General features: G+C 43.8%; 2 protein-coding genes across 2 annotated transcripts in view; one reads left to right on the plus strand and one right to left on the minus strand.

The window, feature by feature from the left end:
• The window catches only part of LOC135707432 (transcription factor mef2A), a 324,135-nt gene that overhangs the window by 268,658 nt on the left and 27,616 nt on the right, over positions 1-27,861 (plus strand). The window lies entirely within an intron of this gene.
• On the minus strand, positions 6,324-9,485 carry LOC135707438 (tigger transposable element-derived protein 2-like). The gene is made up of 4 exons (XM_065229265.1): positions 9,046-9,485; positions 8,792-8,927; positions 7,530-7,784; positions 6,324-6,770 (listed from the first exon to the last, which is right to left on the minus strand). Exons 1-4 carry the CDS (start codon positions 9,483-9,485, stop codon positions 6,324-6,326), a joined length of 1,278 nt encoding a protein of 425 aa, XP_065085337.1.

Raw genomic sequence — 27,861 nt, forward strand, 5'->3', positions numbered from 1 at the left:
GAAGGAGAACATCCAGCGGCAGATACAGGAGTACATCGATAAAGACTATGCCCATCGAGCCTCAGTCGAGGAACTATCAGCGGTCGACCCACGTCGAATTTGGTTCATGCCAATAGGTGCAGTAGTTAATCCCAAAAACTAAACGACTAGAGTAGTGACCTGACTCTAGAAAACGCTGAGACTCCCGAACGCATGCTTTGTATGCTGTGAAACAGAGGATGTGATCCATTTTCAGACGACCATGCGAGATAACATCAAAAAAATCATCGAAGAAGATTTGAAGACCTACCAAGCATCAGATTCTGCAATACGTGATGACACTGTTTGATCCGTTGGGTCTTCTAGCACCATTTTTGATATTTTTAAGAATACTCATCCAAGGCGTGTGGCGTGCGAGAACAAAGTGAGATGAGCAAGTAGACAATAATGTTTACCAGCGCTGACGTAAGTGGGTTAAAATGCTCCGTGGCATAGATCAAGTTCGGAGTCCCCGTTGTTATTTTCGCCATTCAGACCGCAGGAATGTCCAGCTTCATGTCTTTGTGGATGCTAGTCCAGCTACCTATTCGTGCGCTTGTTATTTTCGAATAGTTAACGCTCAAGGAGAAGTAGAAGTATCATTGATTGCTGCCAAAGCTTCAATCTTGAACCGTCTGTATAAAAAACAATTGAACCTGGTCTGATGTTTGGTCCCCCACTTTCCCAAACATTACGATCAAATTCTGCTGCATTGTATAAACGAATCTACAAGTAAATCTACGAATCTACTCCGTTACACAAGCGAAGCAACTTTGTTCACACACATTAGGCTTTAAAATGAAGGTCAAAGTTTTACCGAACGTTCGGTTAAAAAACTAAATTACTCAAACCCGAACAAACTCTCGCACTTCTAATTCAGTAAAACAATATCGAAGAAATGATCAAGTCTGTGATTCCTCAGATTAGCAGAAGTGACATCGTTAAATTTGAAATATGCTAGGTTGAAGCCTCTAGAGATATGAAACATCAGCAGCTTCAATAAATTCCTTTAAAAAAACACAATGAATATAAACACCAAAGCTAAACTCACTGATTTCTCCGAAAACAACTGTTCGTTGAATGCTATCGGGAAATCAGGAAAAAATGGGGAAAACAGACGACTGTCTTTCTGTCAACAGCAAAAACCTAAGATAAGACACCAACTTATTTTTCTAGACCTTCATTCATTCGTAAAAAGCCCAGATGCTAAATTTTGTAATCACTCGTAAACTACAAAATCAACCAATCATCGACTGAATCCAAATATATACTCAGTTGTCTCGCCTAAAGAGGTTGAATTTTTTTTTTTTTTTTTTTTTTTATATCTTTATTAAGGAGACTTTCAGCCGTTGGCTGGCTCGTCTCCGAATAGGAGGTTGAATTGGGTAAAGTAGATCGGTGCTTCCAATCTAAACGTGTCGCCTCTTTATCCAATTCAGCCTCTTTGGTCTTTAGTCTCGTCTTGGCCTAGGCAAAAACGAAGAAGGCGACGACGACATCAACAACAAAAACATCACACCGGTGGTGATGGTACACCTGGTCGCTCACAGGAGATAAATCTTAATGCTACTTTGGCAACATCACTTCTCATTCCGAAAGACATTCACAACGAGCCCTCTTTGCCACGTGTTCTCTTCTGCACATCAGTGTTTGTTGATGGTAGCTCCCTACCTAAACAAGGAAACCAAGCCAACAAGTTGAGAAATTACTTTTGTCGGATTCATTTGCCCACATTAGCCTCGATTATGTGCTCTAATTGTGTACCCGGTGAGCACGTAGACTTTTTAAAACCACACTCGTCCAGCTCTCTGCACGGCCAATGAGAACAACCAAAATTTGAGTTTAGTTTACTCACAATCGGAGATCGATGAGTAAATTGACTCATGATTTTCCTGGTTTTTCCAGGTTTGTAAAGATTGGATCCACTCAGCTCATTGGTACTACTCCTACAATGAGTAAAATTTCCGTAAATTATCCTCATTTTCCTGCAGATTTTTTAGGTTTTCCACAGAAAACTCATCGCTGAGTTCTTACACTTTTGGCGATTATGAGTAAACTAAACTCAAATTTGGGTCGTACTCATTGGCCATGTGTAGCCGGGCTAGGGAAAGTTTTCCGACAGAAGCTGTCAGCTACGATGCTGTGCCGCTGTTATGTCTTCATACTCCCACAGCCAGGGTTGTTTGTCAATATAGAAACGTACAAGAATACAGCTATGGGATCATAAGGTGAAGGGATGTGCCATCCATAAAAAGAAAAACATGAAACTGTAATCATCTTAAATAGCATCTCGGAGAAAAAGCTGAATATGGTTCTTTTGCCCGGAGCTCAGCTGTTCGTCTCTTCATATTCATCGGGATCTCGGAAGGATGGATAATGTGCAAGTCAGCTTAGGAACCTTTGTTTACGCCATGGGAGAGCCCAGAAGCCGTGTACAATGGTACAGGGCTTCCCAATGTGTGGAAACCAAACGAATTTTTACCTTTTACGAATGTCAAATTCATCATCCTCGTAACACCCCAAGTAACATTTTTTTTTTACTCTTGAAAACCATGATTTAGAGTTGAAGTTTGCTTTAAAATCTATATAAAACTTTATCGTTGCTTGGGACGTACACTCGATAATGCTGAATATCAGAATACGTTGAGAACTACTGTGAGGAAGAGTGGATAGTAGTAAAGTGAGGATGCATCCGGTGAAGAACAACGGTTTAAGCTTCTGTAGGAGATGGGATGAACTAATGTGAAACAATTTATTAATCTGACAGTTGATAAGTTTAGGTACTGGTAGCTGGACAGCTTTGTCAAGAGGGTGTTTCCTTACGGGCAACCGGTGGTTATGATTGATCGATAATCTTTCGACTGCCCAACTCTGATGGGAGATTGATAACGAACTTTTTCAATCTGTAAAACTCTTCCAAAATTACCTCGTCCACATTTTTCGAGGTAAACTTTTCTATTTCAGTTCCATAAATCCTGCTGCCACTGTTAAGTATATCAATAATTTTTCAACCTGCCGAGCACTGCAAACAAAGAACAAGCAAACCTTTTGCAACTAGCATCCGTCCAATTTAAGACCAACCTCCCTCCGGCACCAGCTCATTCCCCTCGATTGCCCTTCTTTTATTTTATCGATTAAGGTCATATTCGTAACGTGTGGAAGTGCATCCTCACGATGTGTACGATATTCGCTTTCCGCATTTCGCCTCCATTTATATCCCGTAAAGCGCAAAAAAACAGCAAAGGACCACTTGTTCCCGGAAAGACATTTGCATCCATCCTTAACCAAACAAACACACATACATATACAATGCATGCAACCACCCACCCACCCGGCGTGTGCCCTAAGTCAACAAAATTTACATTCCATGATTCGGTTATTTTTCCTCGTTTCGCGTTCGATTCACGAGCTGTGAAAGGGGGGGGGGGGGGGGGGTTGCAATTTGCTATGCTGGCTTGCCGTCCGTTTCCACCTGTTCGGGTTGAAAGCTTTCCGACCATCCCAGGCAGGTACATATTCCAAGTTTTGCACTGAAGTGTGCTGTTCGCTCTTGCATTCGGTTGCACTTTTATAGAGTTGTACCACAATGAAGGTGGAACTTCAGCCAACCGGAGTAGCAGCAGCAGCAGCGGGATTTATGTTTCACAGTTTGGTCCACTCACTGGGGAATAACGGAAAACAAAGTTTTGCGGAATGCTGCATGGGGAGAAGAGTTTTTGCTGGTTTATACATTGATGTTGGCTTCAGTTTGATTTTGTTGGTTAAAAAACAGGAAAAAGGAAAGGAAAGGTAAACCTCAAACTAGTTTGAAAAGAGCATGATTGCTTGATAATATGAAGCATTCCAGATAACAGGGGAGCTGTTCGGAAAGTTTCATGCTCTATCATTTTCTTTATCAGTGCTTTCCCGGTTCTGTTCTGTCGGAGATCACTGTCCAAATAAGTAGTTTTCGTTGTGCTTGAGAACGTTCGATGGGTTGTCGATGGAATGAAAACTTCTGCTCTCGCTGGTTCAGATTAGTCGAAGTAAATTTTCTGACGACAACCTTGGTACTGTACACATCATCCGCCATTGTAAACCGACGTTAAGATATCTGCTGCTTACTCTCTCCGTCACGCACATACACAATGTCGGCCAAGCGCACTCCACCTGCCAGTATCAAAGCAAACAACGTTACAAAGCGTCCGAGATGCTGATGCTGATGCTGATGCTAATGCTAATGGAGATCCGATAACACTGGACACCGCAGTAAGAATGCTGATGAAACAGTTCACCGAGACAAAGACGTTGATTGATGAAATGCGCAACGATATCGATGCTGTACAATCTGAGCTCGAGGGTAAATTGAATGCCGTCTCGAACGACATCCACGCTCTCAAAGCTGAGTGTGCTGCTAAGCTTCCAAAGCTACGACGTTGCGTTGAACGCGTTGACCTGGAAGGGTTGACGAAATTTCCTCAACCATGGACAGCCTGGGGAATAGGAACGAGCTCATCATCAGCGGTATCAATCTCAACGGTGAGGACCTCCTAGCGCATTTTAATGCTATGTGTAAGCAGCTTGGAATGCACGAGCGAACGCGGCCTTCGGTCGACATCAGGCGTCTCAAAACCGGAGCGATGAACGATGGTGACAATAGTTTGGTGTTGGTGCAGTTTGCACTGAGGAATCATCGCGATGACTTCTACAGTGCCTACCTCCGGAAACATGATCTTCAGCTGAGTCATCTTGGAATCGAGTCGACAATGTGAGCACGTAAGTTGAATGCATCAGCTGTACGTCTGAAGAAAGCTGGCAAGCTTACCTATACACCAAGCTAGGAGCTGTCCTCGTGAAGCCTACTGCCACTGCACAAGCCATCGTCATTCAGTCTGAGGAGCAACTCAATCAATTTGCGTAATTATGTATATTATCTGTATTCCACTATCTGAGTTTTGTGAAGATTGTACTATGTTGAAAAATTGTATTCGTGTTTTCTTGCAGCCCCCTAAGAATTGCTTCCATCCGTGCTCTCTATGCCCTCGTTGAATAGCCACACCCTGACGAACATTCCCCGTGCAGTGATGAATGCAGTGCTTCTGCCCGGAAAACTAAATGTGTGTCACGGAAATGCCCAAAGTATCTGTACTAGGAGGTCAACCAAACTGGACGAAGTAAGAAACCTGCTTCAAGACTCCAAAGTCAGCCAAAAGTTAGTAACCGCAGCATTGCCATTCCTGGATACACAATCTTACGCAACGACCGACTGTACAGGCGTGGAGGTGGAATTGTGATCTATTACAAAGATCACTTACGGTGTAAGAACATGTTTGGGACAGTACTACAACTAGATTCAGAAGACAAAACAGAGTGCCTAGCGTTGGAGTTGCGACTTGGTTCGGTGAAACTGCTGATTGTAGCCGTTTACAATCCCCCAGGAAACGACTGTTCAGGTTTTCTTGCCGATAAATTAGCTGACTTTGCCGCACGTTACGAAACCGTTTTGCTTATTGGAGATTTCAACACAGACTTGAACACCCGAAACAGTAAGCGAGCACACTTCGAAACAGTAGTTTGGCGTTGACGTATGTTGTTGACGAGTCAACCTTCTTTCACCATACATCCCAGCATCCCACAGCATCACTAGTTGTGATTTGAAGATTCTGCGCTTTAATCAGGTTAGTTTCCCTGCATTTTCGCAAAATGATCTGATTTTCGGTTCTTTGATGGTTCACCTGCACCAATAATTCAAACGTATCGTGGCTATGTCCATTTCGACGCTCCGGCTTTGAAAAACGCTATACAGTCCGTTGCATGGGACAATATGTACTCCATTGACGACCCCGACGATTTACTCGATCTCTTCAACAGTCATTGTTGCAGAGTCAGCGAAATTTTAGTGTTTCTAGTCTCGTACTACTCTCTCACAACAATTATAGCATTCATATGTCCTGGAGCTAATGATCTGGGTATACTGTAATCATTAGCATTAACCGGACTTTATTTGCCTCTTCTACCTCGTTCTCCTTTGTCTAGATTTAATTACTTGTAGTACTGTAAGCACTACTCTAGACTTTAGGATTATACAAATTTAGCTTTAAGTTAGGCTTATTAACTGATTACAGTCGGAATTCGCTGGTTGGGCTTTTAATACTTGGGCGGTGACCCAATTAAAAAGCAACTGGATGTCAAAATCTCTTGTCAAATTGAAGTTGACAACCAGACGTCAATTCTTTCTAGGGGTGAGCAAATGCATTTTACATTGCGTATTGTGTTTAATTAATGTTTATTTGAAATTCATACAAAAATAATAAAAATTGCACACATTACAGGTTTTGCTTTTGCCACTCAGCTTCAATCAGCTTAGTTCTCAAGGATTTGAGTCGCGTAACCTCCGAAACATCGTTTTCTACGTACTGAATGACCTTATCAAGTGATTGCAGTACATTAGCGAAATCCTGCTTTGTTGTCGGTTCCTCATCGACTGTCATTAGCTCAGATCCGGATACGTTGCCTGAAGCACTCTCGTCGGTGTCGTTTAGCCACTCTTCTTGCATGCAGACTGATTCATCGAAACCACGGAGAACGCCAGTTACAATCTCAACGTCGGTGTATACCTGACTCGTTCCACACAGCACATTTCCCTCAGAGTCTATAACTAGGTCATTCAACCATCGTTTCACATCACTTTCACTGGTCTGCGTTCCAACCATCTTGTCAACTTCTGCTATGAGCGATTTTATACAATCCGCATCTTCTTGTGTCGGATAGTCCTGTTCGACAACATTTAATTCATCATGAATTAATCCTGGAGTCTCGCCAATAAGTTTATTCCACGAGTTTCTTATTGTGGAAGTACTTATTTCCTCCCATGAGCTGGCCAGCCAATCCAAAAACATTTTCAATGAAATGTTTTTTAGACGTTGATCGAATGACAAGTGTTCATCTTCCAAGACTAGTTTCAACCTGAGTACTGTGAACTAACACAAAATGCATGTCATCTGGGAGCCGAGTCGAACTGTCAAACGGGAGTCAAACATTCAAAAGAGCTCAGAAGTCATGTGGGTAGTTACTGTTTGAACCACAAGTAAAGGTATTGCCACCTACTGAAATCAAATTAAGAATTATAATTATGAAACTGTCGAAACATCAACCTTAGTAGGCGGAAAATGTAAATCATCGAACGTGATGCTCGAATAAGTGTTTTTATTTGATATTAATAATAATGCCAAAACTGCGAATTGCTGAAACAAGAATTTGATCAAACTTTATAAGAGTCATGTGAGCTTTGTGGGCAGGTGCACTCCCAACACCATGTATACGTTATTTGTGGAGCAGAGAAGGAGGACCCAGAGTTCATTTGACAGCATGTATATACGATTTCGTGAGCTGTTTCAGCAAAACAAATTGAAGCTTCGAAAGATTTTTAAGATGTTTTCTTGCTCACTTGAAAAATTAAACCGACAGAGTTCGCAATACCCGGGTTTCAACATGAGCTTCCTCTTATATCGCGTCTTGATGGCATTTATTACCGCCCGATCCATCGGTTGGCATTCACTGGTGACGTTGGGTGGAAGATAGATCACCTGAATTAAACCATCATCACTCTTTAAGTCGCAACCATCATGGTGCGCCGAACAATTGTCCAAAACCAATAGCGCTTTTGGCTCAAGACTTTTTTCTTGACAGAACTTTCTTACAGCTGGTACAAATTCTTCCTCAAACCATTTTCGGAACAATATGCGTGTCATACATGCTTTTTTCGAGGAATAGTACGAAGCTGGTAACTCTTTATTTGCCCCGCGTGGGTAGGGTTGCCATATAAAATACTTGAAAAGGAGGACATTTCATTTGAGGTTTGGAGATTAGGGAGGACAATGATTCCTTTTCTTAACATTAAAGGAGGACAATGAGTTTTTATCAAACGTTTTAATAAAATGTGCGCTATCACAAAATTCAAGATTTGCAAAGGTTCAATTGAGATTGTCATAACTTGTAGTTGTTACCAATTCAGTTAATCTTCTTGTTATACTTCTAAAAAATGCATCAAACTAGCCTTAATAATTTATTTTTGATACTTGGAAATGATCTAGTCTAGCTGATATGGATGAAAACTACATAATCAAATTAAATCATTCGATGAATTTTCACTGACACTTCGAAAATAAATTATAAGGTTCGATCGTCCGATTTTCGAGAAATTGTTTGTCAAAATTGATTCCTGGTTTGTCTGAAATACATATGTCTGGTAGAATAGCAGGTTTATTTGAAAATTTTCCATCTGTCAAATTTATGTTAAGATTCATCAAATGGACCACAGCCTAAATGTAGGGGGGTTGACAGCTGTAGTATACCCCTAGTCCCACCATCGAATGACGTTTCCCAAGTAACATTGCTGGTTTTTTAGCATTCTACAAGTCTTAATCATGGTCTACAGAACCTTCATAAAACCGAAATTGTTAAAGGGCTCGTCCATTAATTATGTCACACATTTAGGAGGGAGGGAAGGTTTTGAAAACTGTGACGAGCCATACAAAAAAAAATAAGATTCATACAAAAAATGTGACAAAGGGCGGAAGGGGGGTTGAAAATGGGCCAAATTTGCGTGACATAATTAATGGATCATCCCTAAGATGAGGTTGTGACATAATTAAACAAGTAATCGCTTCAAACAACGCTCTTTGAAAACAATTGTATGAATATGTTACTGGAAAAATGAAAGGATTAAAAAGGAGGACATTTTCGGGCAAAAGGAGGACATGTCCTCCTTTAGGATACCATATGGTAACCCTACGCGTGGGAGATCTCGAGGATTTTCCGATTTTCCGATATACATCAGCTTGAGTTTAAGGGAACCGTCAAGATTAGCACAGGGCATGAATGTATACCTGGTTCGGTTGAGTTTCCGACCAGAAGCTGCTTTTTCATCCCACAACACTACCGTTTTAGATGCTATAAGCTTAATAAAAATTGCCGATTCATCCGCATTGAATAATTGTGACGCACTTATATTCATTTCAAGAATCTTTTGCATCCCCAGCAGCAGTAGCCATTGGCAAGCTAAAGCGTTCCTTGAATCGACGAGCCCAGCCGTTGGAAGCGAGAAACGTATTTTCCGTGTAGCAATCATGTTCCTGAAATGCTTTGAACAGAGAATCTGCTTTTGCCCGCATGATATCCGCCGGAACAATGATATTCACTTCCCTTTGCTGCAAAATCCAAATAAACAATGCTTCCTCCATCAACGGGAAATGCTGTTCCTTCAGAGTCCTCCGCTTCTCCGCTCCATATTCTCTATATTTCTCCACTGCAATCTGGATCGCCGTTTTATTTTTGATGAACCTGCTGACAGATGACTTTCCAACTCTATACTTCATGCCGATCTGTTCATGGGACATTCCTCCCGACACTGCCTCTTCAATAATTTTTAATTTGTCCGCCAATAATAGTGTTGTGTGTTTCCGCTTGGATCCCGATCCATACTCCATTGTAGAATGCTGAAGACGAGAGCATTTATTTACATATTTAACATAACAATAAGTTCAACTTATTACATACTGAAATATCTTGTGGGACACGGGTTCTAAATGTTAGGTGACCGATAAGGAATACCGTGATACGATAAAATAAAACGCACGTCTGTCCGGTAGTGCACACAACAAACAATTTTAGCTGCAGCTTAGCTTATACAGGCAAAAAATAGCTGCATAAGGCAAATTTTGGCTGTATAAGCTAATCTGCAGCTAAAATTGTTTGTTGGGCAGTCAGTATATAAACTGAATGTTTATTCTTCTCTCTGCCCAGCTGTTCCAGACAGCCAGTGGTGTAGCTAGGGGCGGATACTACAGTTCTCCTCCTTTTAGTTTTAACATATCAAACATTCGGCAAAACTCGACTACCGTGAAATTTTTAAACAACCGGCAAAACCTAACTACCGTAAACATTTTCTGAAATCGGCATAAACCAACTACCGAAAAACTAACTTTTTTTTGAATGCCTTCTTGACATTTTCACAAACTCAATGGATTATAAATACACAAAATCGACATCTTTCTTCAGACGTTTAGATCGCTTTGAACGTCTAACACTCTCCAGACTATTCTTCGATTGCGACGATGGACACACAGCTCCGTTCGATGGGCCTTCCTGCGGATCGAACTCCTCGGGTGGAATTCTGAATGAGCCTTGCGCATCATCTCCCACAGATGACAAACTTCGACGGTCAACCGACTCAAGATCACGAACGTTAACCCTATTGCGACCATCCCTGTCACCATATATGAAAGAATCCGAGGCGAATCCGTAAAAATCACCCTCTTCGTTGATGCTAAGTCTATCGTCATCGTCATCGTCTTCTCTAGCACGCTTCCTCCGTTGACTGCTCTCGCTCCTCCCCAAGAACAAACCTCGGCGCTTTGGGGTACCCACCAGCTTTAGCTGATTTCGGTGAGCAGAGTAAACTCTCCCTCCAACGGAAACCTGAAAAACATGCGAGGAGATACGTTTAAGAAACTTGGCTTCTAACCATCGTCTAATATCTGTAGGTCTAAAATTTTTGTAATAAACTATATCTCCAGGACGTAACTTGTCAATCCAGTCATGTTTCTTAGGACTAGGACTAAACACAACACGATTATCCACTTTCTTGGGTTTCGTCGAATGATTTTTAAAACTATTTCTAGGATTGGTTAAATCCAACAGCGTCTTTGGTTTAAAACTAAACAATCTCTCGGAAGGAAACGAATGATCCTCTTCCAAGCAAGTGTTCCGGTAGCCAAACAAGAAGTACGAAACTAAGTCTTCAGTACTTAAACCAGCCAATTCCGGATCTAGTAAAAACTTCTTTAAACCTTCTTTAACGACTCGAACCATGCGCTCCGCTTGACCGTTACTCGACGGGTTGTAAGGTGGACTCTTCATCATCTTAATTCTATGCTTCTCTAAGAATTCGATCAAATCTTTCGAGTTAAACGGTGGTCCGCCATCCGTAACAACTACGTCTGCTAACCCAAACCTCGCGAAAACACTCATGAACTTCGATTTAACTCTCCTGGCATCTGTTCCAAACTGCATGTACTCAACCTCGAGCCATTTCGAGAAACTGTCCACAATAACCAGAAAAACCTTCTTGTCGAAGTAAAAGAAATCCGCATGAATACGCGTAAATGGTTTAGTCGTAGGTATCCAACTGGAATTTGAAACTGATTTAGGAACTGCATTCATCTGGCAACACACACTACATGACTTGACAAAACTTTCAATGTCACTGTTCATACCATACCAGTAAACCGTCCTTCTTGCCATCTGCTTGATCTTCGTAATTCCGGAGTGATTCTTGTGCAACAACTTCAACATCTGCTTTTGCAAACTAGCAGGAATAAAAATACGATCTTTGTACAATAAACAACCATCGACGAGTTCAAGATCTTGATGCTGAGCATAAACATCTAAAAGATTGCGCTCCAACTTCTTTGGCCAACCATGCTTCATGTAATAAACTATTTTCAGAATAAACTCATCTTGCTTTGTTTCATTTGCAATCAAAACATGGTCCAAAGGAGACTCATTGTGTACATTCAAACTTTTAATAAAATCCTGTTGCAACGAAACTGGCACCTCATCAGGTAAAGGAAACCTTGAGCAGAAATCAGCATTACCCATTTTCGATGACGGTCTGTAAACAATGTCAAAGTCGTAAATGTTTAGTTCCATTACATATCTCTGCAAACGCGTCACGAACAACGAATTTTTTCCTTCTTTACCGAATATGCCTATCAACGGCTTATGATCCGTGTACACAGTAAACTTCTTTCCAAACAAAAACTTGTGGAACTTCTTTATGGTACTCACAATAGCCAACGCTTCCAAGTGTAAAATTGGGTAGGATTTTTGGGAATTTGTTAAACTGAAGGAGGTAAAACTAATAGGCCTCTCTTCTCCATTGATTTCGTGAGCAATCACGCCACCTAACCCATAGCTACAAGCATCTGTCACAACAACGACAGGCTTTTTAGGATCAAAAATAGTTTTGAAGACAACAACAACTGCTTACTGTAATTAAATACATTAGTACACTCATCAGTCCAGCCAAACTTAACATCTTTCTTGAGTAAACGATATAAACAGCTTAAACGTGAGGATAAATTGGGAATAAACTTGCCATAACAGTTTATCAAACCCAAAAATGCCTTCAGCTCGGTGACGTTATTCGGAAACTTTGCTCTCCGAATCGTCTCGACCTTTTCTGAGCTCGGTAACAAACCTTTTTCTGTCAACACGTGGCCCAGAAATGGCAAACTTTTCACAAACCACTTGCATTTTTGCAAATTAACTTTTATGTTGGCATTAGAAAGTCGTTCTAAACCAAATGAAGCTTTCGTAAACAGTCCTCATAATCCTCACCAGCTATCAAAACATCGTCAAGGTAGCAATAAATTCCGTTAATGCCTTTCAAAACCTGATCCATGACTCGCTGAAAAATAGCAGCACTTGAAGAAGCACCTTGTGGTAGACGATTATACGAAAACAAACCTTTAACTGTATTAATCACTATAATTTTCTTAGACTTTTCAGACAACAACAACTGTGTGTGTACGCTCCTGCCAGATCTGGTGAACAAAAAACTTTAGCACCAGCTAGTGAAGCAAAAATATCTTGAGCCAACGGAAGCGGATATGTGTTCGGAATGATCACCTGGTTGATCGAAACCTTACAGTCGATCACCATCCTAATACCTCCGTCTTTCTTCACTACAACAATCACCGGCGATGCCCACTCACTTGCATCGATCGGTGTTATGTTATCTTTTTCCAAACTTTCCAAATGTTCGTCAACTTTATCTTTCAAACGTAATGGAACGTCATATGCACGCTTGAACATTGGCACTGCTCCCATTTTCAACACTAAATCTGCCTGAAAACCTTTGATCGGCGATCAAAGATTTATCAAAAATATTGGCAAACCTACCTTTAACATCGTCCACAATTTGTTCCTCTGAAGCCGGAAACGACAGTTGCTTCACGCTCGCCCCACTGCCAAACGCATTTCTCCAGTCAGAATAGAAGATGTCAAGCCAATCACGTCCAAGTAGCGGTGTAAACGAGCTTCCACTCCTCAAGACAATCAGCTTAACAGTCTTTCGTCGTCCGTTCAACTCAACCTGCACCGGAATCTGTCCTTCGACCACTAATCGACTCCCGCTGGTCACTGCCAACTTCTTGGTACACTTCTGCATCGAGATATCGGTGAATTCTCCATCGTATGTCTCACTACTGATGACGGAAACTGCAGCTCCACAGTCTATTTCCATCTCTAATCGCACACCTTCGACTACAACTGTGCGGAAACACGGTTCGTTGATGGTTTTGATGGAAGAGATCAACATACACTCCATCTCCTCATCATCCGAAATAGATCTGTTCAGCCGACGACGCAAACTTTTCTGATACTCCGTCAACTTCGGCTTTGCTGCAGGAGAATCGACAAACTTCACAGATTTCCTCTCTTTGTTCTTCCGACATAACAGAAGCGACGCGTGTGACCATCTCTGTCACAGAAGCTGCAGTGAAACTTCCGTGATCTAAACGAAGAACGATTTCTACGGTCGAAAGAAACAGAACGACTACGACTTCTGCTTCGCCTACTTGGTCCGCGACTCCTACCTCGGGATCTTCCACGTGAAACTGTTCGCTCTTCGCGTTTACCAAGCCTGTTCAAAACACTCACACGACCGGATTCACGGGACACTAGCTTACGCCTTGCTCCAGCTATCTCCCTGTTGATGATGATCTTCTCCGTCTTACTAAGCGTCAGATTCTCTTCATCAAATAAACGCTGTTGCACATCCGGGTCGTTGATGCCACACACAAGCTTGTCACGAATTGCGATGTCCTTAAAATCGCCAAACTCGCACATCTCCGCTTGCAGCTTCACACCAAGAATGAAATCCTCTGCGCTTTCGGACCTTGCACTCGTTGGTAGAACTTGAAACGTTGGATCATGTCGCTTTCAGTTTTGTCGTACCGCTTCTTCAAGGTATCGGTGATATCCTTAAATGACACCGTCTTCAAATCCTTCCCAGGAAAAAGAAGCTTCAACTCGCTGTAAACTTCTTTACCGCATGCCGCCAGAAACGATGCTTTCTTGTCATCAGCATCTGTTACCTTGTTGTCGATGAAAATCCATTCCATCTGATCCAGGTACTGGCCAAACGGAATCGTACTAGGTACGTACGGCTCTACGTGACTTACCAACGGCATTCTGGACAGCGTACTAAACAAAGAAAACTAAAAAACCGATTCGATAAATTATCACACAAAACCAATATTAAAATTTCTTTCAGTGTAATAATCGAACAAACTTGATCACAACAAACAGTTGATTAAATCAAAACATAATTTTTAAAACAATTTTTCCAAAACTTTTTGCTCAATTTTTCAAACAGTTTTTCTTTCCGTGCATTTAGCATAAACTGTTAATCTTGCCAAACAAAACAAACTTCAACTGATGTGTATCGAAACGATCGAGACCCACTTTTACAACGATCAAACTTTATCAACGAAACACAAACGTGAAACACACAAACAAAACAACTTCGTGTAAATGTCGCTCAACACAAGCGTAAATAATGTTTGCTATATGAAACTAGCATAACCCGATGCAACAAACACGCGCAACAACCTCACACTCTCGCGATACAAGTTATGTCGCAACCAAATTCTGACGCAACAAAGTGTGAAACACTACAATGTTGGTGAAACAAAATTTTTGTACAGCGGCAACTACTTCGGCTGTGATGGAATTGTTTCTTTATTTAACTCACAAAGCCGGGTCACTGTACGGAAAACAAAATGATACACAAGTTCTTTGTTTGCTAGGCAAAAGAAAATGGCTCATATAAACTAATTTTAACACTACACGGCATGCAAAGTAAAACGCTAATTCTCTTTTTATTTCCACTTTTCGAGAAAAACTTACGTGTCTTTGCAGCAAACCTGTTAAAGCAGCCAAAACAAACCAACTCCTGTATGTGCTACGCAGCCACGGAATGCAGCGCATACTATTGTTGTTCCTTCCGTCGGTAGAAAAACACTCCAACCACCAACGAGAAAGGCTTTTGGTCGCACCAAATCGAACTATTCTGCACCAGTGAAAACACTAAAATCACTGCAATCAGGAACACTTGCACTTCCCGGGACGCAAAAACTAAAATCTCCACCTTCGTCGTCACTGAAATATCTTGTGGGACACGGGTTCTAAACGTTAGGTGACCGATAAGGAATACCGTGATACGATAAAATAAAACGCACGTCTGTCCGGTAGTGCAGTCAGTATATAAACTGAATGTTTATTCTTCTCTCTGCACAGCTGTTCCAGACAGCCAGTGGTGTAGCTAGGGTCGGATACTACACATACCTGTATGTAGTATTACGCAGAGTATCACGCTTCCAATGAACAAGTACCATTAATTCCGCTTTTCGTAAAATGTACACAACAACAACAAACAATGCGTGCACCCCTCAAGAAATTTCACCCTTCTGTCAGTTGGCCCAACTAACGAATCGTATGCGTAGCGATAGCTCTGCCCTTAGGCCAGCAGTTTCTGGATAGCTTCGCGTCAACGATCACCACGATATCACCGACAGTAATTGGAGTCGCTGGAGTGAACCACTTCGTCCTTCGCGTAAGACAGGATAGATAGTCTCGTACTCAACACGGGTGACACGTCGTCGTCTACGGGAAGGTCCGTCCGAGAGTCCGAGAGTTGACAATATTTTCAACCTCCACCATCGCGTTCTGCAACACTTCGTCGGTTGGTAGTCTGCTAGGTTGCACCTTAGCTAGATTTTGCTTCACGCTACGGATCAGCCGTTTCCATGCTCCACCCATGTGTGGTGAAACCGGTGGAATAAAAGTCCACTGGGTACGACTCGTAGTGAACTCGCTGGCCAGTCTGTCCTGATCGAGTAACTCAATTTCTCCGTTAAGTTCCTTGCTGGTAGTCTGGAAGTTGGTCCCACGGTCGCTGTAGATCACCGCAGGAACTTCCCTCCTAGCCATGACGTTTCGGATTGCCATTACGCAGGAGTCGGTGGTCAGTGTGTAAGGCGTGACTGCGGAAGATCGCCCATCATCGGAGGAAGTGGTTTCGCTAGGTCGCTTTCAGCCGAGGAATGCGGTACCGTTGCAGGAGCTCGTTGGCAATCGTTGCGTGGTTATGGTGCTTGAACCGCTCATGGGCCTCAGCTATGATTAGTCGGGTGACTTGATGACGACGAGGAAGAATAATGGCTTCAGCAGCATCACGATCGACGAATGTGCACGCCTTCGTTCGAACTCGGAATCGGGCAACTCCGTTTTCGTCCAGGAAAGCACTACGAAAGAGTGGGTTGTTTCGATTGATCCTTCCTTGTGGACTCGTTTGGTGATATCCGGCTACCAGCGTGGCGATCTCGTCCTCGTAACCTTCGGACTGTGCTAGGCGGAACAACTAGTTTTCAGCTCTATCCAGTTCCTGCTGCGTCAGCGACCCATTGACACGTTGTTCCTTTCTTGTGGACCGCTTCAGGATGTGAACGTACCGGAGGACGTACGTTTTGCGAATAAGGAGAGGACTCCAACGAAAGAAGTATTGTGGATCGATAACTGGCTTTGTTGTTGATTCGTGGAATAGCAAGTGTGGGCGCAGCTCTTCGTCGGTAGTTTTTCCGAAGCCTGGTGAGACAGGCCACTCCTGTTGTTCGTGAACTCTGGCCCCCTGAACCAGCGACTGTCTGCAGATAAATCTGGTGTTCGTGCCCACTTTGTTCCATCATCGGCCACGTTCAGCTTCGTTGGAACCCACCGCCATTCACTAATCTCCGTCAACTCTAGGATCTCGCTGACCCAGAAGGCGACAAATTGGCTGTATCGCCGATGGTCAGATCCTAGCTAGCAGAGCACGTCCTTGGAGTCCGTCCAGAAAAACCAGTTCGAGACCTTGATGGACAGAGACGACAGTATAGTGTCTGAAGCCGCGCACCAAGAAGAACCGCTTGGAGCTCAGATCGCGGGATTGACAGGAACTTCAGTGGAGCTACCCTAGTTTTAGCTCCCGCCAAGGCACATTCGGTCGTGTCTCCCTCAGTGAATCGAAGGTAGACGACCGCTGTAAACCCATTCTGACTGGCGTCGACGAACGTATGCATCTCAATCTTCAATGGAAGTCAAGGATCGGTAGCATAGGGGAACCTCGTCGGAACTCATCTGTGGAAACACTGCCAGCCATTTTTTGAACTGCGTATCTTGGATCCGATCATCCCAGCCGATCGCTATCCTCCAAATCTCCTGCAGCAGCACCTTCAGGAACATCAGCAGATGTGAGATAAATCCCAACGGATCGTAGACCATCATCAGCATTCGAAGAACTCCTCGCTTTGTTGGTCGACGGCTTCCGGTTAACAAGGAATGATACTTTGTATGTGTAACGATCTGTCATGGTGTTCCACCACATCCCTAGCACCTTCTCCGTTGTAGCTTCTTCACCGATGTTCAGGTTTTTCTCCTCCGTTGCTTCACCTTTAAGCGTTGCCTGAACCCTTTTGGAGTTTGAAATCCAGTTTCGTATCTTGAGTCCGCCACACTTATGAATTTCCTTCACCTCTTGCGCCAGTTTCACAGCTTCCTGTGCCGTTTCCGTGCTCCTTTTGGGGAATATCGGCAACCGTCGGGGCATCTCTACTGGACGGGGGCACCGCCCTCCACGGTGGAGCTCTGCCTTGTTCGGATTAGTCCATAAGTTAACTCAATGTCAATGGTCTAGTTTGTTCTTCTGTGTTTCCCAAATTTTAAATGTCGTCCAACCAAAACTCTGTAAATTCCAAATGTGTTTTTTCCCAAGGCAGGCCTTATACCTCTGATATTTTTCCTGCAAAGTGAAGAACTAGCCAATGGCTAAAATTCACTAAAATAAAGAAAAAAAAGTTTTTTTTTTTAATTTCAAAGACGCCATTTTAAAAATTGAACAACATCTTACTGAGTTTTACCAAGACATACAACCAGTTACAATCCTCTGATTCCGGTAGACTCTCAAGTTAGAGTTCTACACGACGAATATAACATCAAATTCATAATTGCCGCGCTCCTTCAACGATTCAACCATTACATTTTGTAACACATACATACTTCTTACAGGATCAGCTGATTTCCCCAAGCTACAGTTAAAACTAGTTCCAATTTGGTTCGGTCCAGCACACATGGATTCTCCCATATCCTTACTATTTCCACTTGACAGAAATGATGCACAGCAGTTAGACATTGAATTTCAAATTTGCTACAGCGAAGCATTACTACCGCTCTTTTTTTTTTTTGCTTATCTATTTTATTGTTTTCAAAGTGAGCAGTTCCAGGCCAAATAGCGAAAAAAAATAACCAAAATTCTGAAAAGGCCATCCCGTTTCCAAAAAAAAAATGTCTTAGACGGCATTTCGATTAGATGATCCGATTTTGTGCTTTGATTTATTGAAAAATATCGAACACGCCATTTTGAAAAATACGCTATGATTCAAATCGACAGAATTCCGACACAAACTTGGTTCGTTGCCCCTAGTGAACAATTATGCGAAGTTTCGTGGAATTCGAAGAGGTAAAAATAAAATCGATTCGTCAGTTGGCGTGGAAGCGCTCAACTGCTCAAGTGAGTCTACACTCAACGTTTGCTGACTGAAAAATTCTTCCTTTCTACCTAACGAACGCCCTTCAGTTAATGTTGTCAAACTCACAGAAAAAGTGTCCATTGGTGAACGTTACAAAAGTCTCTCAGCTAGCGATGGTTTAGTGCAATCTTGTGCTGGGCTTACAGAATCACTAAAAATGTATTATTTCTACTCGCTTTGAGCCATAGACCATGTCCGCCGGAGAGCCCGGAAACCAAAACGTTCGGATTAGTATTCCATGAAGGGAAACTGTTCCGGCGGAAAAATCTCCTTCCCAAGTGTAATGCATTCTTGTCCCCCTCGTCACCCCTTTCGACCTTCCGTCCGCCTACACAGTTTGGAAGGGATGTGCAGCTTCGGTAAAAGCAACCATGTTGGTTAAACCGTATAACAACACAACAGTCAGTCTGTGTGAGCGGGCGGCAAAAATCCGCCCATCTCTAACCGAGCAGTTCCTCTGGCTGTTGAGGTTAAGGCTTGCAACTGGATAGCGGCAAAATGTGCACACCCACAGTGGGAAACCTACCCGGATGCCACGAATGGCACTGAAAAATGCAGAAAGCTGTTCCGGGTTTTTCCACTCCCAGAGATTGGATGTGCATGTGAACTTACCCCCTATGCAATATATTAAATTCATCCCGCTGAGTTGGAACATATTTTTTTTCAATCTACTGTTGATTAAAAATGCATCTCGAATGAAGTCAGAGCTAACGATATTGTGAGCTATTTCGTGTTGGTGGTGGCTTGCGGTGGGGTTAGGTTTGTTCAGGCACTGTGAACCCAATTATTTTCGCAATTCCAACCGCAATAAAATAACGCTTCACCGTGCGTTTAATACCATTACTAATGGAGCACCTTGATCCACGGGGCAACTTGAGCCAACGACCGTATTCTTTTCGGAAGGTAACCATTTTCATCATCTCACACGTCCTTCACGCTCACCCTCAGAGTGACCCTATTAAGTGTCGGATCATAAATGTCGACCTTCGTTTCCGAAGGAATCTTGATTAGTGTTAAATTCTTTCATGCTTCGTTCCTTTCGACTCGCTGCATAAAATTCAACACCTGGGAAGGGAAAACAGGACGTGACAAAGTGCTGCAAACTGACCACACCAGGCGGCGGCGACCAGACCGGGGAGACAAACATTCTTTTTGTTGGTTTTGCTCCCCGCTGGCGTGGGTGTGTGTGTGTGTGCGTTATTCGTCCACCTTTGAGTTTGGTCACGTTTCACCTCAGAAGGCGGTCCTAGTCTACGTTGGAAAGCCAAATTCTGGGTATTAAGTTCTCCCCGCTGCGCTCGTTAGGGCCACGCGCCGCCACGGATTTCGGCCAGAACAAACACTCCTACAATTAGTTTTTAATTGTTCTGTTCACTTTTTTTTCCATGGTCAACGTCGTCGTCGTTTGTGCCAAGCATTCCTCGTTGACACCAGCTAAATTGAAACCGCTGCCGGTGACAAGCGAGGAAATTGTTTCGTCCGAGTGCACTTTCACCTTTTTTCAGTTTCAATCCATTTGAGAGGGCGTTCGAACTGCTTAGCTTTTCCCATGGTAGCAAAGTTGAAACTGCATCCGTTCGTCGATTTCCACACTACAGGGAGGGATGGAAGTCCTTCCAGTAGAACCAACACTATTGGCAGACATGGCAGTTTTACGGCTCAGTAAACTTGTGATTTCCGTGACGCCGACAGATGCCATTCTGTAGGTTACCAACGGGTATTATTCGCAGAACTTTACGCTCTATGGCACTGAAAGCTCTTCCACGTACACAATTCATGACCGTAAAGGGAATCCTCATCAGTAGTGTTCCAAAGTAGACAGATTGATCCATTGCTTCTAACTTATCACCGATTGCCTCCACTACGCTGTCAACACCACTGTAACACTGTTACTTTCACGCTGCCTACCGGGGGGCATGTTCTTTGCTTTGATAGATATGCGCCTTTTTTACGTTGAACTACGTTTTTTTTTTCTCGAGTCAATAGTAATTACTAGAGTCGGTGTATACCGTACACCGACTCTAGTAATTACAACCTTTTTTTATTTATAAATGAATAAAAGCGTCATACGTAATGTTTACGATTTTCAGAGTTGGGATGAAATGCTATACTAATATCAACATGTAGCTTTGGAGCGATAATTCATTAGCTAGAGAAAGTTCTGAGGAGGATAGATTGCTAGTTTTGTTAGAGTACTTACTTACTTACTTCCTTACTTACTTACTTACTTACTTACTTACTTACTTACTTACTTACTTACTTACTTACTTACTTACTTACTTACTTACTTACTTACTTACTTACTTACTTACTTACTTACTTACTTACTTACTTACTTACTTACTTACTTACTTACTTACTTACTTACTTACTTACTTACTTACTTACTTACTTACTTACTTACTTACTTACTTACTTACTTACTTACTTACTTACTTACTTACTTACTTACTTACTTACTTACTTACTTACTTACTTACTTACTTACTTACTTACTTACTTACTTACTTACTTACTTACTTACTTACTTACTTACTTACTTACTTACTTACTTACTTACTTACTTACTTACTTACTTACTTACTTACTTACTTACTTACTTACTTACTTACTTACTTACTTACTTACTTACTTACTTACTTACTTACTTACTTACTTACTTACTTACTTACTTACTTACTTACTTACTTACTTACTTACTTACTTACTTACTTACTTACTTACTTACTTACTTACTTACTTACTTACTTACTTACTTACTTACTTACTTACTTACTTACTTACTTACTTACTTACTTACTTACTTACTTACTTACTTACTTACTTACTTACTTACTTACTTACTTACTTACTTACTTACTTACTTACTTACTTACTTACTTACTTACTTACTTACTTACTTACTTACTTACTTACTTACTTACTTACTTACTTACTTACTTACTTACTTACTTACTTACTTACTTACTTACTTACTTACTTACTTACTTACTTACTTACTTACTTACTTACTTACTTACTTACTTACTTACTTACTTACTTACTTACTTGGGCTACAAAATGGTGAGTTGACAACCTGGAAGGAGCGGAATACCTAGCCCTGGTCCTCACAAGTTCCTACTTCACGCCTCCTCGAGTCATATGATAACAAAAGACTACCAGCTGAAACATGGACACAGCTGGTTGGCGTAGCCTGGGCAATGTTGCCAGTCCGGCAATAGCAAAGTGAAGAGGTGCGACGCGAACACTGGCGCGGTAACCATAGTACGGTGATAGAGGAAATGCTTCACCAAACCTGAGCGTCTGCTCACCATGGAGGTGCGGCTCAAAACGGCGTCTGTTCTCCATGTTAGGAGCGGCTGATCACCGTCCTAGTGCCAGCGTGGGACTCTAAACAGAGCTGTGCACGATGGTCCCCCGGCGAGACAGGGGGTTGGGGCAGGTCCAACAAGCCGCCCTGGAAAAAAACAAAGTTGCAAATACCGAAGAAAGAAATACGGATCGGAACAATCGGCACAGACCTACGCGACGAAATAAGGACTACGATTGGAAACTCGGAACATGGAACTGCAAATCGCTCGGCTTCCCGGGTTGCGATAGGTTAATCTATGACGAACTTCAACCACGCAACTTCGAAGTCGTAGCACTGCAGGAACTTTGCTGGACGGGACAAAAGGTATGGAAAAGCGGGCATCGAGCGGCTACTTTCTACCAGAGCTGTGGCACCACCAACGAGCTGGGAACCGGCTTTGTAGTGCTGGGTAAGATGCGCCAACGCGTGATTGGTTGGCAGCCGATCAACGCGAGGATGTGCAAGTTGAGGATTAAGGGCCGTTTCTTCAACTACAGCATCATCAACGTGCACTGCCCACACGAAGGGAGACCCGACGACGAGAAAGAAGCGTTCTATGCGCAGCTGGAGCAGGTGTACGACGGCTGTTCGCAACGGGACGTCAAAATCGTCATCGGCGACATGAACGCTCAGGTAGGACGGGAGGCAATGTATAGACCGGCAATCGGGCCAAACAGCCTGCATGCCGTATCGAACGACAACGGCCAACGATGCGTGAACTTTGCAGCCTCCCGGGGTATGGTAGTTCGAAGTACCTTTTTCCCCCGCAAGGATATCCACAAAGCCACCTGGAGATCACCTGACCAACACACAGAAAACCAAATCGATCACGTTCTAATCGATGGGAAATTCTTCTCCGACATTATCAACGTCCGCACGTACCGCAGTGCGAACATAGATTCGGACCACTACCTAGTTGCAGTATGCATGCGCTCAAAACTCTCGACGGTGCATAACACACGTCGAAGTCGAACGCCGCGACCCAACATTGAGCAACTACGGGACACCGGAGTTGCCCAGGACTACGCGCAGCAGCTGGAAGATGCACTACCCACGGAAGAGCAGCTTGGCGCAGCTTCTCTTGAAGATGGCTGGAGGGACATCCGTTCAGCCATAGGTAGTACTGCTGTAGCGGCACTAGGTACTGCAATCCCGGACCGAAGAAATGACTGGTTTGACGGCGAATGCAAACTGTTAGTAGAGGAGAAGAATGCAGCACGGGCGAGAATGCTGCAACACCGCACGAGATTGAATGTGGAGCGATACAGACAAGCGCGGAACAGACAAAACTCGGTTTTCCGAAGGAAGAAGCGTCAGCAGGAAGATCGAGATCGCGAGGCGATGGAAAATCTGTACCGCGTAAACGACACACGGAAGTTCTACGAGAAGCTAAATAGTTCGCGCAAAGGCTACGTGCCGCAAGCCGATATGTGCAAGGACTTGGACGGTAACCTTCTCACGAACGAGTGTGAGGTGATTGAGAGGTGGAAGCAGTACTATGACGAGCACCTCAACGGTGAAGCAGCAGAAAACGAAGGTGGCACGGCAACAGACCTTGGAGCACGCGCAGAAGACGACAGGCTACCGGCCCCTGATCTTCAAGAAGTTGAGGAGGAGATCGGTCGGCTGAAGAACAACAAAGCAACTGGTGTAGATCAACTACCAAGTGAGCTATTGAAATACGGTGGTGAAGCACTGGCTAGAGCGCTGCACTGGGTAATTGCCAAGATTTGGGAGGAGGAGATATTACCGGAGGAGTGGATGGAAGGTGTCGTATGCCCAATCTACAAAAAGGGCGACAAGTTGGATTGCTGCAACTACCGCGCGATCACACTGCTGAGCGCCGCCTACAAGGTACTCTCCCAAATTCTATGCCGCCGTCTGTCACCATATGCAAGAGAGTTCGTGGGGCAATACCAGGCGGGATTCATGGGTGCCCGCGCTACCACGGACCAAATTTTCGCGATTCGGCAGGTTCTGCAGAAATGCCGCGAATACAACGTGCCCACACATCATTTGTTCATCGATTTCAAATCCGCATACGACACAATCGATCGAGATCAGCTATGGCAGATTATGCACGAGTACGGATTTCCGGATAAACTGACGCGATTGGTCAAGGCGACGATGGATCGAGTGATGTGCATTGTTCGAGTATCGGGGACACTCTCGAGTCCTTTTGAATCTCGAAGGAGGCTACGGCAGGGTGATGGACTTTCGTGTCTGCTGTTCAACATCGCGTTAGAAGGTGTGATCAGAAGAGCTGGGATAGACACGAGTGGCACGATATTCAGGAAGTCCATCCAGCTCCTTGGTTTCGCCGATGACATTGACATTATGGCACGGAACTTTGAGATGATGGCGGAAACGTACATCAGACTGAAGGCTGAAGCTAGACGGATTGGACTTGCCATCAACGCATCAAAGACAAAATATATGAAAGCAAGAGGTTCTAGGGAAGACAATGTTAGCCTCCCACCCCGAGTTCAGATTGACGGTGACGAAATCGAGGTGGTCGATGAGTTCGTGTATTTGGGCTCACTGGTGACCGCCGAAAATGATACCAGCAGAGAAATTCAAAGACGCATTATGGCAGGGAATCGTGCCTACTTTGGACTCCGGAGGACGCTCCGGTCGAATAAAATTCGCCGCCGCACGAAGTTGACTGTCTACAAGACGCTGATTAGACCGGTGGTCCTTTACGGCCACGAGACCTGGACTATGCTCGTGGAGGACCAACGCGCCCTTGGTGTTTTCGAACGGAAGGTGTTGCGTACCATCTACGGTGGAGTGCAGATGGATGAAGGAACGTGGAGGAGGCGAATGAACCACGAATTGCACCAGCTGCTGGGAGAACCATCCATCGTCCACATTGCAAAAATTGGGCGACTACGGTGGGCTGGGCACGTCGTAAGAATGCCGCACGACGACCCAGTGAAAATGGTTCTAGAAAGCGACCCAACAGGAACAAGAAGAAGAGGCGCGCAGCGGGCAAGGTGGATCGACCAAGTAGAAGGTGACCTGCGGACCCTTCGCAGACTACGAGGCTGGCGAACTGTGGCCATGGATCGAGTAGAGTGGAGACGACTTCTTCGGACAGCAGAGGACAACAAGGCCTTAGCCTGATTGGTAAGGTAAGTACTTACTTACTTACTGTTATAGTATTTGCACACGCCTAGTTTTGACTCCTCTTGGCTCCACCATTTTGTCATTATTGATTACTGAGTAGTAAGAGAAGGTGTTCGGATCTATCCTGAATAAAGGTCAAGTAAACTGTTCGTACCGCGTTTTAATCGACATAAAACATGGTGTCAGAAGTTCGCGTGTGCGTTTAAAAGTTGTTTTCGGCGATATTGATCGGAATATCGCGAAAAAACTCGTGAAAACACGGAATTTCCAAGTGCAAGTTCGTTTCGGGCGGTGCGTTTGCGAGTCGCGCAAAGTCGGCGGCCATTTTGTTTTCGACCGAGAGTGAGTGAAGAATCTGAGTTTGGAAGACCTCATCAAAATGGATCCGGATCAGTTTAAGCAGTTCCTGGAACACCAGACAACTCTTTTCTCAAAACTGCTGCAAGGAATGCATGGGCAAGCAGCACAGAACCAGGCACAGGCACGAGCACCAGTGCATCAACCAAGTGCATCTAATGTCCAGGTGCCACAACCGTCGCCGCTGATGTTGGAAGGCGATATGCGGGACAATTTTGAGTTCTTCGAGAGAAACTGGAAGGACTATGCAAAGGCCATTGGAATGGAGCGGTGGCCACCGGAAGAGATTCAGCAAAAGGTGAGTTTCCTGTTGTCGGTGATCGGGGAGCCGGCACGTAAAAAATATTTTAATTTCGAGTTGAATGAGGCGGAGAAGGCAAATCCGGAAACTGCATTGGAAGCAATACGTTAGAAGGTGGTCGTGAAGTGAAATATTGTTGTGGATCGATTGGATTTTTTTTCTGCGTTTCAAAGCTCCCATGAATCTATACATGAATACGCATCTCGACTCAAGACCCTAGCTAAGACTGCGAAACTCGAGCAGCTAGAGGTGGACTTAATTGCATACAAGGTCATCACGTCTAACAAATGGCCCAATATGAGAGCCAAACTTCTTGCCATTGAGGATGTTACGTTAACAAAGGCAGTAGACATGTGCCGAGCAGAAGAAATCACAGCTACGTGCTCTCAGGAACTCGCCATCGGGAAATCGGAAATGGAGGTTAATAAAATAGGAAAGTCAAAGTTTCGTTCTCGGAAGCAGGCCCAACGCTGCAAGTTCTGTGGCGACACCCACGAATTCACGAAAGGCTCATGTCCGGCTTTTGGAAAGCGATGCCATCGTTGTAAAGGCAAAAATCATTTTGAGCGAGTTTGCAAGGCAAGCGGCAAATCCAAAACCAGGAAGTTCAAGAAGGTGAAGGAAATCAAGGACGGCAGTAGTGAATCAGAGGGAGGATCATCAACTTGTAACGAAGCCTCATCAGAAGACAGCGACGATGAATGCGAAATTGGAAAAATCTTCGATAATTCCAACAAGGGAGGCAGCGTGTTGGCGGAGCTGGATCTAAAGTTCGGCGATAGGTGGATGACTGTCGAATGTGAATTGGATACCGGAGCCAATACGAGCTTGATTGGTCGTGAATGGTTGAACAAGCTAAGTGGAACCCAGGGTCTGGAGATATTACCAACAACACTTCGACTTCAAAGCTTTGGAGGAAACCCAATCAGGGTGCTAGGCCAAGTGAAGATTCCTTGTCGTCGAAGAGAACGTCGATTCCGACTGGTTATGCAGGTGGTGGATGTTAACCATTGTCCGCTCTTGTCGGCGAAGGCGTCACGTGAGTTGGGATTCGTAAAGTTTTGCAAGTCAGTAACATTCGGCAAGCCGGAATCAATCAAATCTGAACAGGATCTACTGAAAGTGTACAGGATCAAAGCGCAGAAGATAGTGGATGAACATGGCGAACTCTTTCATTGATACGGAAAATTTGCTGGTGCAGTATCGTTGGAAGTCGATGAAACAATTCAACCTTCGATTCAGCCACCACGTCGCGTGCCGATTGCCATGAGGGAGAAGCTGAAGAAGGAGCTGAAAACGCTGGAAAGGATGTATTGATAGTAAAAGAAGTTCTGCATACGGAATGGGCAAGCAACATTGTCGTTGTTCAGCGTGGTGACCCGGAATCTGGAAGCATTCGAATTTGTCTCGACCCAATACCTCTCAACAAAGCGTTGAAAAGACCTCACCTCCAATTCAACACACTAGATGAAATCCTCCCGGAACTAGGAAAGGCTAGAATCTTTTCCACAGTTGATGCCAAAAAGGGATTTGGATGAACCTAGCAGCAAGCTCACAACGTTTTGGACACCGTTTGGAAGGTACCGATGGACCCGTTTGCCGTTCGGTATTTCATCGGCCCCCGAGATTTTTCAAATGAAACTTCAGGAAGTAATCCAGGGCCTTGAAGGAGTCGAATGCTTGGCAGATGACTTGCTTGTATTTGGAGTCGGTGGTACCCTCGATGAAGCGCTCGTCAATCACAACAGGTGCTTGTCGACTCAACGAACACAACGTGAAGCTGAACAAATCCAAACTTAGACTGTGTGAAACATCCGTGAAGTTCTATGGACACGTGCTTACAAACGAAGGTTTGCAACCGGATGAAACAAAGATCTCAACAATTCGAAACTTCCCCGTTCCAGTCAACGGCAAAGAAATTCATCGCTTCATTAGAATGGTCAATTACCTGAGCAGGTTCACACCGAACTTGAGTGCCAACTTGACAAACCTTCGGAAGTTGATATCGGAGTCGGTTCCTTGGAGATGGACGA

Source organism: Ochlerotatus camptorhynchus, unplaced genomic scaffold, assembly GCF_037179485.1.
Source record: "Ochlerotatus camptorhynchus isolate MF236.1 unplaced genomic scaffold, CSIRO-AGI_Acam_v1.1 ptg000312l, whole genome shotgun sequence".
Taxonomy (NCBI): domain Eukaryota; kingdom Metazoa; phylum Arthropoda; class Insecta; order Diptera; family Culicidae; genus Ochlerotatus; species Ochlerotatus camptorhynchus.

Coding starts and splice junctions, on each gene's coding strand:
- LOC135707438 (XM_065229265.1), bottom strand. CDS start 9,485: ATGGAGTATGGATCGGGATCCAAGCGGAAACACACAACACTATTATTG. Junction 8,928..9,045: donor CGCTTTAGCTTGCCAATGGC/TACTGCTGCTGG, acceptor GGTAGTGTTGTG/GGATGAAAAAGCAGCTTCTG. Junction 7,785..8,791: donor ATCCTCGAGATCTCCCACGC/GTAGGGTTACCA, acceptor GCAAATAAAGAG/TTACCAGCTTCGTACTATTC.